General features: G+C 40.9%; 1 protein-coding gene across 1 annotated transcript; it reads left to right on the forward strand.

The window, feature by feature from the left end:
* The first annotated feature begins 683 nt into the window (after positions 1 to 683).
* Positions 684 to 12145, forward strand: e2f6 (E2F transcription factor 6). The gene is made up of 9 exons (XM_075459273.1): positions 684 to 922; positions 1749 to 2057; positions 2141 to 2184; positions 2278 to 2327; positions 2710 to 2896; positions 7664 to 7830; positions 8798 to 8913; positions 9112 to 9247; positions 11681 to 12145. The coding sequence occupies exons 1-9, from the start codon at positions 806 to 808 to the stop codon at positions 11716 to 11718; spliced, it is 1164 nt and encodes a 387-aa protein (XP_075315388.1). The 5' UTR covers positions 684 to 805; the 3' UTR covers positions 11719 to 12145.
* The last annotated feature ends 235 nt before the right edge of the window (positions 12146 to 12380 follow it).

The following is a 12380-nucleotide window of genomic DNA, read 5'->3' on the forward strand; positions in this document are numbered from 1 at the left end:
GATCTCCCTTGTGGATTTGTTTTTGCCTAAAAGTGGCTTGTTTTATATCCACAATATGAAAAATGTCCAATTGCATTTGAGACTATGAATAAAAGAGGGTTCTCAAATTTAAAGCTGGAATTTCTAGACCATTCCTCCAATCTGAACGTGAATACTATCAAATTAAAACTGAGTCTGTACATTGGCTTGATGTTTAAGTAATAATTGCCACTGCACAGGTAATTCTCACCCATAAGAGTATAACATTTTTAGAAAGCTCTGAATCTGGAATTTGTTAATTTTGCATGGAAACATTAAAGATTTTGCTCCACAAAAGCAGAGAAAAGAAATGCTTCCTATTTACGTTATTTATCTGTAATTTACTAGGTACATCATCATTGTTATTAAATTTTAAAAAAAAGTAGAATTTCATTGTAAACATTTTTTATTTATTTAATAATAATTTTCTAATTTAATACGCATAAATTATTCATTTTTTTTCTTTTACTAAAATTTAAGAAATTCTGCTTTTTTTTTAAATAAAATTTCTAAAATGTAAAGCTATTTTTAAATGAACAAAATAATATTTTAAGTAGTTTTCTCGTGCCAGTATTTTCGTAAGTAGAGGCCACACGAAATTGGCGCCAATTTCGTTTCCCTCCATTGTTTTACTTCCGGGTGAAAGAAAATCCACTTCCGGTGTAACATAAACAAACCGAACGCTGGCGTGTGGCGGTTTCACCTGAATCGCGGCGGTTCTAAACGGGTTTCGGATGAACGGTAAGCCCTGGTCGATTTGGTTTTGGGCTGATAGGAGACGGTTACCATGGTGAAGTGTGTCGTCTCTGGATGTCCGAACCGGATGTTGAGCTCCAGCCGGGGAACCTTAAACAGACCCCCGAAGAGGTTTTTTAACTTCCCCAGAGACCCCGAGCGAGTCAAGGTAGGAACATATTGTCCTTAAATGTACAAACTACATACTCCATTATGATGCCGTCCACAGTTTACCTGTTTCACTGCAGACTGATGATGATAGCATGACGTCGCTGTCTTACCTGGCGTTAAAGGAACATGCTAACTGTGTTAGCCCAGTGGCTTCTTCTTCTTCTTCTTGTAATTTATTGGCGGTTAGCATCCGTAATGTTGCATTACCGCCACCAACGGTACAATTATGTAACTGCGGGTGTGGAGCGTTGACGAAGGAGTGACAAAATAAAATAAAATAAATAGACAAATAAATAAACAATTCACTCAATAAAAAATAAACTAAATCCTTTCAAAAAGTCCTGTAGTCTTTAAGAAATTAAACACAAATCTCCAAGCTGAGGAGCCTAGTGGCTAACAACACACCTGGGTTTTATATATGGAAAACCTCTTGGTTAAACATGCTGATGGGGTGGGTGCGCCACTCTTCTGGTAGTTGCAGATGCCCTGTGGTGGAAGAAATCTTTTTGTGTGGCTACTCGTCACTAAAAAACACCACACTGTGAAATACCTGCAAGCACTGAGACCATGAGCATGTTTACGTTATTTAACATGGTCACCTAAAATGTTTTAATTTCTTAATTGAAAAATGGTCCTGATAATCAGGTCTGTAACACAAAATATATTTTATTTTGATTCATATTCCTACACAGACTGCTCTTTGGTCATTTAAAATGATAACGAGTCAACTTGCCCAGCCCTATCAACTAGAAATAAGGTCCAGGTTTAAAAAAATAAATAAAATAAAAATGAAGACCAGCAGTAACCTTGGAGACTCTGTCCAGGTATGGCTGGCAGCTCTGAGGGAGACGGACAAGCAGGACGCCACGGAGCAACATCTAATCTGTGAGGACCACTTCCTGCCAGAGGACGTCTCCAAAAACGGGGTCAACAACGACGCCATTCCCATCATGCCCCCCTGCCTGGACGGACCGCTGGGCATGATCAACCCCTGGGGAGCCGAGTCGTCTGAGGAGGAGGATCAGTGGGCCGCTGCTGGGGATGAGGACTTTGAGGATGAAGGTGGATATGGCGTCCCTTTCAATACAAAGATATCTGCCCCTGAAATCCCTCAACTGGATCCCCCAGAACGGGTCAGAAAACCGTTACCATGACTACGTCTGTTTATTCTGTACTGCGATGGCTCTGACATGCTCCGTTTTTATCCATCCTCCAGTCTCCAGGCGCTAAAGTGGCTTCAGGAGCCAAGAAGAAGAGTCTGTAAGTAAGTTTTATTCATGGGTGAAACGTGAATAAAGATGAATCCTGGATGCTGTGAGATATCTTTCTTGCTCTCTTTGTTTCCTCCTGCAGGGGGCATCGGTGGCAGAATCTAATTCCAGCCAAAAAACACTGCAGAGAAGGTTTGTGTTTTGTTTTGTTTTCCTTCTAAATATAGTTTTATGAGTCTCAAAATAATAGAAATATGAAATACAAAAAGTTGTTCTGAGATTCAGTCCTACTCACAACTACATGGACAGAATTTCCAGCATTTATTATAAGAATATTAGCCATGATTTATTGTTTTTACCTCTTAAATGAATGGTTTTATATTTTAGATATGTAAACAAACAGCGTTTTATTTCAGCCTCGGCCTAAAATATTTAAGAATATTAGCCACGATTTATTGTTTTTACCTTCCTATTTTAGATGTGTAAACAAACGTTTTATTTAATTATTTCGATTTATTATATAAAGCGTTTTATTTCAGCCTCGGCCTCTAACTGAGCGTTTTGTTGCACTCAGATGTGTCCCTGGGAATGCTGACGAAGCGTTTCCTGGAGTTGTTCCTGAAGGCGCCGGACAACTCGCTGGACATCCGGCACGTCACCACGAGCATGCAGACCCGCAGGCGGCGAGTCTATGACATCACCAACGTGTTGGAAGGCATCAGGCTCCTCGAGAAAAAGTCGTCCAACAAGTTCAAGTGGATGTAAGTTAACAGATGATCCTCAGATGTGCGTGTTTCCCTTCATGTTGAGGTGTTTATGCTTATTTCTTCCCCAAAAAGGTCCAGTAAAAAGAAATACTGATGTGTTCCACATCTGTAATACATCTGTAAACGGATGGAAACATCCTGTCTGTTGGTCAGACATGCAGGTACCAGTTCATGTCAGCAGGGGACAGAGTTGTGCTGGGATTAAACCTGAATTTCAGCTATAGAATAGATGAGTTGATTATATCAGACAATAAAGTGTTTGCAGTACAGATGTTTCCAGCTACATTCAGACAGTTTAAACATCCCTGCGGATAATTAAAGTTGATTTTTCACCTGACGCTTTCTTTCATGCTGCAGAAAGCAAAGTTTCTCATTTCTCATTGAGCGACTTTAACCCTTTGTTGACTGCCCCGAACATTCCATTTTTTCCACACTTGAGGACCTCATGGCACAAATAACCTTACTGTGTGGCCATACTACATGGCAGAGATGAAATATACACACCATTGTAATCAGAAGAAAGAGCACTTTAAAATGGTATAAAACATAAATAATTATGTGTAAAGGTAGCATAATTATTTTTATAAATATGCTCAAAATTAATCCGAAAAAAAAATCACAAAAATGACAGATTTCAACAGAAATCTTATTTTTTCCCTAATTTCTGTTGTAGATAGGGAAAAACTTAGAGTATATGACAGACTAGCAAAGTTGTCCCCTACTCAATGAAAAAAACAGAATCAATTTATCATTTTCTGCTCAAAAGTTATGGTCAATTCATTATGTCCTGTACGTTTGCAGAAAATTATAGAATCTTTACAGAGTAGAATGTCTTCACTGCCCAATTTGACATTTGACCTCAAAATCCAGACAGAATGGTCAAAATAAGTTATTTTGGCCACATATCCATGAGACAGAGCTATATATGGTATGTTTCATTATACTTTAGGACAGGTAATACAAATGCTTCTGGAAAAGAAAGTGTTAACCTTTTAGTGACCCCTGAAAATTTACACCTAAAAAACCCAAAAATGTACATTTGAACTTTTCTTGTAAACCACCAAAACACCCAACATCAATTTTGATGGTATTTAGTTGATTTATTTGCAAACATAAGTTATTACAAAACATATTGCTTCAGTTATTTTTTTTTAGATGTGGCAACTCAATAACAATCAATAAACATAAGCAGCAATGGACAAAAAGTCAACTATCAACAAAAAAAGTGCTTCTTATTTAGGATGAAAAGGCATGTAATGAACAGTCAATCAATAAAATCTAATAATAAATGTAAATTCATTAGTAAGTGCATTTCCAATAAACAATCAATAGTAAATGAACACTCAATGTCAGATCAATGGTAATGGGAAGTGCCTCCTGTTTTCATGTGCAATAAACAATACTTTCTTATCAATCACTATAAACAGTACCAAAACGTTCTTCTTATTTATATTTAACAAACAATACAAAAATCAATCAACAGCAATGGTCAATCAACAATCAAATAAGAAAGTGTTTCTAATTTATGATGAACAATCATGTAAAGTGCAGTCAATGAACAATTATGACAAGATAAATCAACAAAAATCAAGAAACAAAACTAATCAATTTCTGTGTTCACAATTCATTTTTGTTTTTATTGCTCTTTCTATGTTGATAATTCTTTGTATGCCATACTTTAAAACAATTCTTGTCTTGAGTTATGTGCAAGTAGACCTGGCATTGAGGGGCATCACATTTTGTAACAACCTTGAGTGCTTGTTTGCTGGTGTCATAGCAGACTCTACAATTTCTCTTTGTATCAGAGACAGAAGGAATGTGATCAGAGACAAATTCCCCAGGGTTTTGTACAGAACCATAAACTGGGGGCTCTCCATACTCCTCAAGGCCAGCCAGCTGCCGGACAAGCTCCTCTCTGAATTCGGTCACAGAATACTCTTGTGGTCGCTTGAGCGCAGCTACATCAGGGTTTGCAGCCCGGTGAATCTGGAACAATATGAAGCTGTTTACGACAGCAATATCCATCATATGGAAGAAGAGAGTCTTCCACCATCGCATGCACTTTCTCAAGGCTGTGCTCTGCCCAATAAGCTGGTCAGACCGGTCAACCCCATTCATGAAAAAATTGTAGTCATGTATAGCCTTGGGTTGTTTCACTCTAACACAATGCCACCTGTGTGCAATTTTTTCTCTCCTTTGCACATGCAGGAACTCATTTGCTGAGTGGATAGATGACAGAAGGGTGACAGGCCTATTGTCCTTCCACTGCAATGCCAAACAACAGTTATCGCGGACCCACCTCATAGCTCCCCTATCTTTCCCTTTCACCCACTCCTTCCCTTTCTTTACCGAGTCAGGGAAACCTTTTCTGTTTTCAGCTGCAGTCCCACAAGAAGGCATCTGGAGCTGAAACAAGTCCTTTATTAGTTTTGGTGATGTGTAAAAGTTGTCAAAGTACACATGATACCCCTGGTGTGCAAGAGAGCTAGTGAGTCTCATCACTACATCATACCCTAAACCATTCTCACTAGGTGCAGCATTAACATTTCGGCCAGTGTAAACGTCAAAGTCATAAGTATAGCCATTCAAACTGTCAGCTAACACCCAGAGCTTAATTCCCCACTTTGTTGGTTTGTTCTTTATGTACTGTCGAATACCAGACCTATGTTTTGATTTCACCATTCTTTCATCCACAGCAACATGCTGGAATGGTTGGTAAAGTGCTTTACACGTTACCTTGAAAGTCTCTAACAGGCCAGTGATTTTACGCAGTTTATCACGCTCATCTTCAGCACCATGATCTACAACATGGAGCATTGCCATCAATGCTTTGAACCGGTCTCTTGACATTATGCTGCGTGCCCACAGGCCATGGTACAGGGTTTTGGTGCTCCAGTATCTGTAAAAAGAACTAAGTGGGACAAGGCCACAAAACATTACAAGGGCCATCAGTCGTGCCAATTCATCTGGACTGGTTTCTTTCCATGTACCATCTGTGCCACCATAATAGGGCTTTCTGAGGATTTCCTCCCAGGCATAAGCATTTGTGTAGGTGCAGATTTGTAGCAGGAGGGCATCGGTAAAAAAAAGTTTAAAAAAATCTATGGCTTTGGTCATGGTACCTCGTGTTACTGGTACATCTAGGTGAACACCAGGCTGGCGTACAGGACGGAAAGATGGCAACTGGTTGGGGATGTCTGGATCATCATAGCTAGATGTCTGGACAACAGGTTGATTCACTCGATGTGCAGCTCTCCCTCTCCCTCTCCCTCGTCCTCTCCCTGCGCGCGGTCGCTCTGGCATTTCTTCTGGTGCCTCCCTTTCAGGTTCAGGCTCAGGCTCAGGCTCATCCTCCTCTGAGTCGGTGGCAGAACCAGGAGAATGTTGAGTTCTAAAAGTTGAGATTAAAAAAAAAACAATACAAGTTGTTCACAACCTAGGTCAAGGATAATTCCAGTCAGAAAAGGTTTTAGCAAAAAAGTGGCCACTGTCTACATGTCATTATTTTCTTTCTAGAAGTTGAGATAAAAAAAAAAAGTAAGTTGTTCACAACCTAGGTCAAGGCTAATTCCAGTCAGAAAAGGTTTTAGCAAAAAAGTGGCCACTGTCTACATGTCATTATTTTCTTTCTAGAAGTTGAGATAACAAAAAAAAGTAAGTTGTTCACAACCTAGGTCAAAGCTAAGTTCAGTCAGAAAAGTTGTACTAGAAAGGTTGCTTACTTACTAAATGTCATTAGGCTACTTTCTGTCTAGAAGTTGAGAACAAAAATTACAAGTTGTTCAAAACCTAGCTCAAGGCTACTTTCAGTCAGAGGTTGCTACTTACTAGGCATGCCATTACTTTCTTATATGCCATTACTTTCTTATAGGGAGCAAAAATAGACATTTCTGGAACTAAACAGAACGAGTAACACTGAAATTTATTTATTCCTTCAATCCTATATTCAGCTCTTCATCCAGAACATGCCCATAGAATATGCTAACAACGCTACAATGTTGGCAAAGGGCCAATTTCACCCCACGAGAGATAAAGCCCGATTTAAAAAAAAAAAAAAAAAAAACACCTGGCAGTGGCAGGCACGATTTATTTTAGTTGTGACAGACAAAAAACACATTATACAAAAGGCACAGTCTACTCTGAGTGTTATCCCTCGAAAATATAATGTTTTATGAAGCTGTAAGTAGTCTAAAATACAATCTTGAGTTTCAAGAACTTTATTTGTTTACTCACGTATCGTTGTCGTCGTCATGAAAGTCTTCATTCAGTTCACGGTCCAACTCGTACTCTTCTCCACTAGATATTCCCCCGATTTCACTGTCTTCATCGCTATTGTCATCTTTTGTGTGTTGACAACACATTTCTGCCACCTCAGCAGCTGAAAAACGCACTTGAGGACGCCTACGGTCTGACATGTTCATTCAGTGTGCAGCCGCGAAATGAGACAAAAGCGATTCACCTGGCGATTCACGCGCACCTTTCTTAGGGCGGGAAGATCACAAGATGTAAAATGACATAACTCAGCCAATAGGCTATCAAAACGAACTCAACTACTTGACAGTGATTGGCTGGGTGTTGACAACATATCTATATAGTTTTTTTTCATCGGTGAGGTTGAATGCGTGATTCCAACACGGCGAAGACGTCATGGTTCGATATCGAACCAAATTTACATGGGCCGTCAACAAAGGGTTAAAGGACTTTAAAGCGTTTTCTCTAATAAACTTTTGACTCTCTGCTCTCTGACTGTGGTCTGTCCAGAGGAAGCTGTCCGCCCTCCAGCTTCATGGGGAAGAACACGTTCCAGGCGCAGAGCAAGTTCCAGGGGGAGATGGACAACCTGAAGCTGGTGGAGGACACGCTGGACACTCTCATCAAAAGCTGCGCACGGCAGCTCTTCGACATGACGGACAACCTGCAGAACTCTGCATATCCTTTCTCAGAGGTCAGAGGTCAGAGGTCACTGCTGACCGTCCTGGCTTTTGGAATATGTTTCCTTATATCAGGGATGTCCAAAGTTGGTCCTGGGGGGCCGCTGTCCTGCAGGCTTTAGATGTTTCCCTGCTTCAACACACCTGATCTCTTCAAAAGATTCTTAAAGGGATAGTTCGCCTCTTTTGACATGAAGCTGTATGACATCCCATATCAGCAACATCATTTATGAACATCTTCTTACCCCCTGCTGCGTCCTGTGAGCAGAGTTCCAGCCTCGTTTTGGTGTTGATGAAGGTAGTCCGGCTAGTTGGCTGGGGTTTAAAAAAAAGTCAGACCTCACAATCTCTTGGCCCTATTTTCTCTCCCTTCGTATCACTGCGTGCTGCTGCCTGCTGACAGCCGCGCCTGTTACGGTGTTTGCTGCTCGGCCTGCACTTCGGTCTGCACAGCAGGCAGTGATACGAAGGGAGAGAAAATAGCGCCAAGCGATTGTGAGGTCTGACTTTTTCCTGGAGAACCATTTTGTGATGCAAATGTATTACTCTGTTGAACGCATATTGTTTTGAGAAGCAAAACGCTTTATTTTTTAAACCCCAGCCAAATAGCCGGACTACCTTCATCAACACCAAAACAAGGCTGGAACTCTGCTCACAGGACGCAGCAGGGGGTAAGAAGATGTTCATAAATGATGTTGCTGATATGGGATGTTACACAGCTTCATGTCAAAAGAGGCGAACTATCCCTTTAAGTTCTGCACAAGCTGAGTCCATCCCCAGCTCACAGTGCATCCTTTCTGTTGCCTAATAGGATAAAGGTGTTTCATTTCCCATTTTTAAACGTTTTGTGCAACACGAATGAAAACAAAGACGGCTACAGGGTGGCAGCCATGTTGTAAACAGTCGGATTAACGCAGGAGGCCTGAAGTAACTGGAAACGCTGCTTTCTTTAACCTCTCCCATACGCTGGCTTATGTGACGCACGAGGACGTCGGCCGGCTCAAAGCCTTCCAGGAGCAGACGGTGATCGTCGTCAAAGCTCCGGAGGAAACGAAGCTGGAGGTCCCAGCTCCTAAAGAGGTGAAAACAGCAAAAGACCAAAGAATATGTTGGCTTTCAGGGGGATGTGGTTCATTCTGAGCAGATCCAGGGTTTTATTTTAGTAGTTTTTATATCACATAGTAACATTTGTGACATTGAGAAGCTTTGATCCTGTAGGTGAGTCACTCAGTAAGTTCATCAGCATCAGGATGACCTGTGTTGTGTGTGTGAATGCAGGATAGCATCCAGGTGCATCTGAAGGGCAGCATGGGTCCCATCACGGTCGTGACGTGTGATATCGGGACAGCAGAGACGAGCAGCTGCTTCCTAACGTTGGAGGAGAGTCGGATAGAGACAGCCGTGCTTCACACAGGTAACCACGAACCAAGGCCGCCATCACACCTGACAAATTACACGTTAACTTCCCCGTTTACTCAAGCCAGAGCATCTATGATGGGAGCTCGCCTGGATATTATGAAGATAAAGAAGAAGAAGAGTGTAAATTAGAGCTGAAAAAAGGATCTCCACACAGTCGGAATATTTGCTGTGAACACGAGTTCAGTGAGCAGCTAAAGATGAGCGTTTCCATCCGTTTGGAGCTCAAATAACCACAATTACAGACTCCTCCCCTAACGAATTAAATAAAGGACACGCTCCATTATTAAAAGTTGATGCTAAGCTAATATCTGTAAAGATACTAAAGCTAATATATGTCTCCTGGTTGCACTTTAAAGGTTGGCTGGGTGGTAAATCAGCCATATTTAAGTATAAAACCTAATATTTGTATTGAAATAGTCTGAAGCCGTTTCCCACCGTTCTGCTGTGTCGTTTTTTTTTCCTCAAAGCTGCGGCCCTGAGTTGCTCCAACTTCTCCTCATTTTTAGCAATCCCTAAAAATGACTCAGAATAACCAGAATAATAATAACTCATAATAATAAGCAGAATGAGCCAGAATAACAAAGATCCTCCATAAAAAGTGAATATCTGAAGCACTGATTGTGGGTCTGCGTCACTTTGAAAAGCACTAACCACTATGCTGGACTTCAATTCAAGTGCACTTTGTATAGGCAAGGCAATTTTATTTGTAGAGCACAATTCGTACACAAGGTAATTCAAAGTGTTTTACAGCTACATAAAATCACAAGAAGGCAATAAAATCATTAAAAAGAATAACATTTTTAAAAAAAAAACATAAAAAATAATCATTAATTAATTAATTTAAAAGTGAAGTGTCATATGCACAGCTAAATAGAACTGTTTTCAGCCTGGATTTAAATGTTGTCAGAGTTTAAATCCCTCTCATACGGACTTCACATGCTCAGTGTTTAAATCCCGAAAGCATCACATGAGTTGGAGCTAAATGCTAAAGTCGACTAGCCTGGCTGACGCGTCCACATCTGGATGAGATGGTGGTCTGGGAACTAGGTGTGCATTTTCTCGTATTTGAGGCGTGGTTTACGAATGCCTAGAGCCGTTTATTGGGCGCTACGAATGTCTATCAAATGACGTCTGGTTCTTCCCATGCTGCTTTGCGCGCGATTCATAGCCAATTGTATCACTTATACCAGATGATGTATGTAGAGCGACAGAAATTCGACGAGGAAGAAGAAGAAAAAAAAGTAAAATAAAAGTAAACTTGCGTTCTAAGCTACTTAAAACACTTTCTAAGGCTGCATCGAACGGTAACGTCTTTGCAGTGTGAATGAAATCGCGCGCAAAGCAGCATGGGAATTCCCAGGCTAAAAGTCGACAGGATCACAGTGAAAACGCTGCACATGCTCACGTTTAGCAGCTGAAATGTTTATTATGTTCACCAGGGTTAGTCTCCTATCAAAATTAAAATGTTTTAAAGTCCTCATGACCTTGAGAAAGCCATCCATGCCCTGATAAGTTGAAGGTCAGACTGTTTTAATGCTCTTTATGTGGGCGTCTCCCAGTCTTCTCTCAGCCGCCTTCAGCTGGTGCAGAACGCTGCTGCCCGTCTTTAACCAACACCAACAGACGTGTGCACATCACTCCTGTTCTTAACTCCCTCCATCGGCTTCCTGTCCTTTAGAGAACTGATTTTAAACTTTTAATGTTGGTTTTTAAAGCTCTTAGCGGCCTCGCCCCGTCGTATTTATCTGAGCTTTCAACAGTCCTGGTAGAGCTCTGAGGTCAACAGATCAGTTTCTGCTGGAAGTGCCCAGGTCAGAATACAAACCCTGGGGTGAGAGAGCCTTTTCCCAAAGCTGCCCCCAGGCTCTGGAATAAGCCCCCCGTCCAGCTGAGTCTTATTTCTGACCTGGGCCTCTTCAGATCCAGGCTAAAAACCTGCTTATTTAGGATGGCTTTAATACCCAGTAGTATGATGACACTTTTATCTTATTCGATTTTGTTATATTTTATTGCTTTCACTGTTCTTTTATTGTTTTTATTTTTTTATTACTTCTTCTCTTTATTTATTTCCTGCTGTAAAGCACTTTGGTACACCGTAAGGATCGTCTGCAAAGGGCTGTAGAAATAAAGTACATTTACATTTACACCACAAACATTAAATGTGTTGCAACATTCATCGAGCAGGTTATGAGGGTATCCAGGTTTCTGGTCATAGTTTTGCACCTGTTTTCTCTGCGTTCTTATTTAAAACTTTGGAGTTATTTCAGCCTGAGCAAACCTTTTTAACAACGGGGTCAATAAAGAACTACAAATCGATGTTCTCTGGTCTGACACTGTTTCCTGATGGGCCAAGGTCCTGACATGTGTGATTTACTCCAACTTTTAGTTGATTAATCGTTGTCATTTCACGGTGTCCCTGTTGCTGCAGAGTCCTCCGGCGTACAGAGCGCCATCCAGAGCGCATAGCCGGCAGCTGACCACCAGGAGGCGCCAGCTGTCCTCCGTTTGGACACAAAAAGCCCACAAGATGGGCCGCCGGGTGTTGCAGAAAATGTCTGAGTTTTTCTTTTTTGTGGCAGCTGAAACTCTTGAAATGGATCCTTGAGTTTGACAGCGAGGGCAACACGAAGAACACTACATTATTTTCCTTTGGACCGACTTTTCAGCCCTCCACTTAACGATGAGGACGGGTCGACGGGGATGCTTGGAGCTTTATTTTTGTAGAAGAGGAATAAACTGTTACGCCTCAGAGAAGGAGAAGTTGGATCATAGTCATGTGCTGACTTAGAATTGCCGTTAAATATTTGACTCTTTGTTTACTGGATTAACTTTGTAATAGGAATAAACTTCTATCATGTAAAATTAATGAAAAATAAATACAAAAATGCACAAAGTTCATGTGTTATTAAGTGACATTTTTCTGTTTCTCAACTAAATATGAGCTGGAAAATAAGTGAACTGTGAAGAAACGGCTGGATACGGGTCAGTAACATGGTTGGGAATTAAATAAAATTTTAAAAAAGAGCACCTGAGAGAGCTAGAGTCTCTCAGAAGCACAACAATCTGCAAATAACCAGAAATTTTGGAGCATTTACAGGATAATGATCCTCTGTGTGGGAGAATCTATG

This window comes from Odontesthes bonariensis, chromosome 24 (genome assembly GCF_027942865.1).
Source record: "Odontesthes bonariensis isolate fOdoBon6 chromosome 24, fOdoBon6.hap1, whole genome shotgun sequence".
Lineage (NCBI taxonomy): Eukaryota > Metazoa > Chordata > Actinopteri > Atheriniformes > Atherinopsidae > Odontesthes > Odontesthes bonariensis.

Bases quoted from the DNA above. Each gene is read 5' to 3' on its own strand.
- e2f6 (XM_075459273.1), top strand. From the start codon at position 806: ATGGTGAAGTGTGTCGTCTCTGGATGTCCGAACCGGATGTTGAGCTCC. The intron at 2,328-2,709 runs GTTTGTGTTTTG...TGTTGCACTCAG, and splicing joins CAAAAAACACTGCAGAGAAG to ATGTGTCCCTGGGAATGCTG. The intron at 8,914-9,111 runs GTGAAAACAGCA...GTGTGAATGCAG, and splicing joins AGGTCCCAGCTCCTAAAGAG to GATAGCATCCAGGTGCATCT.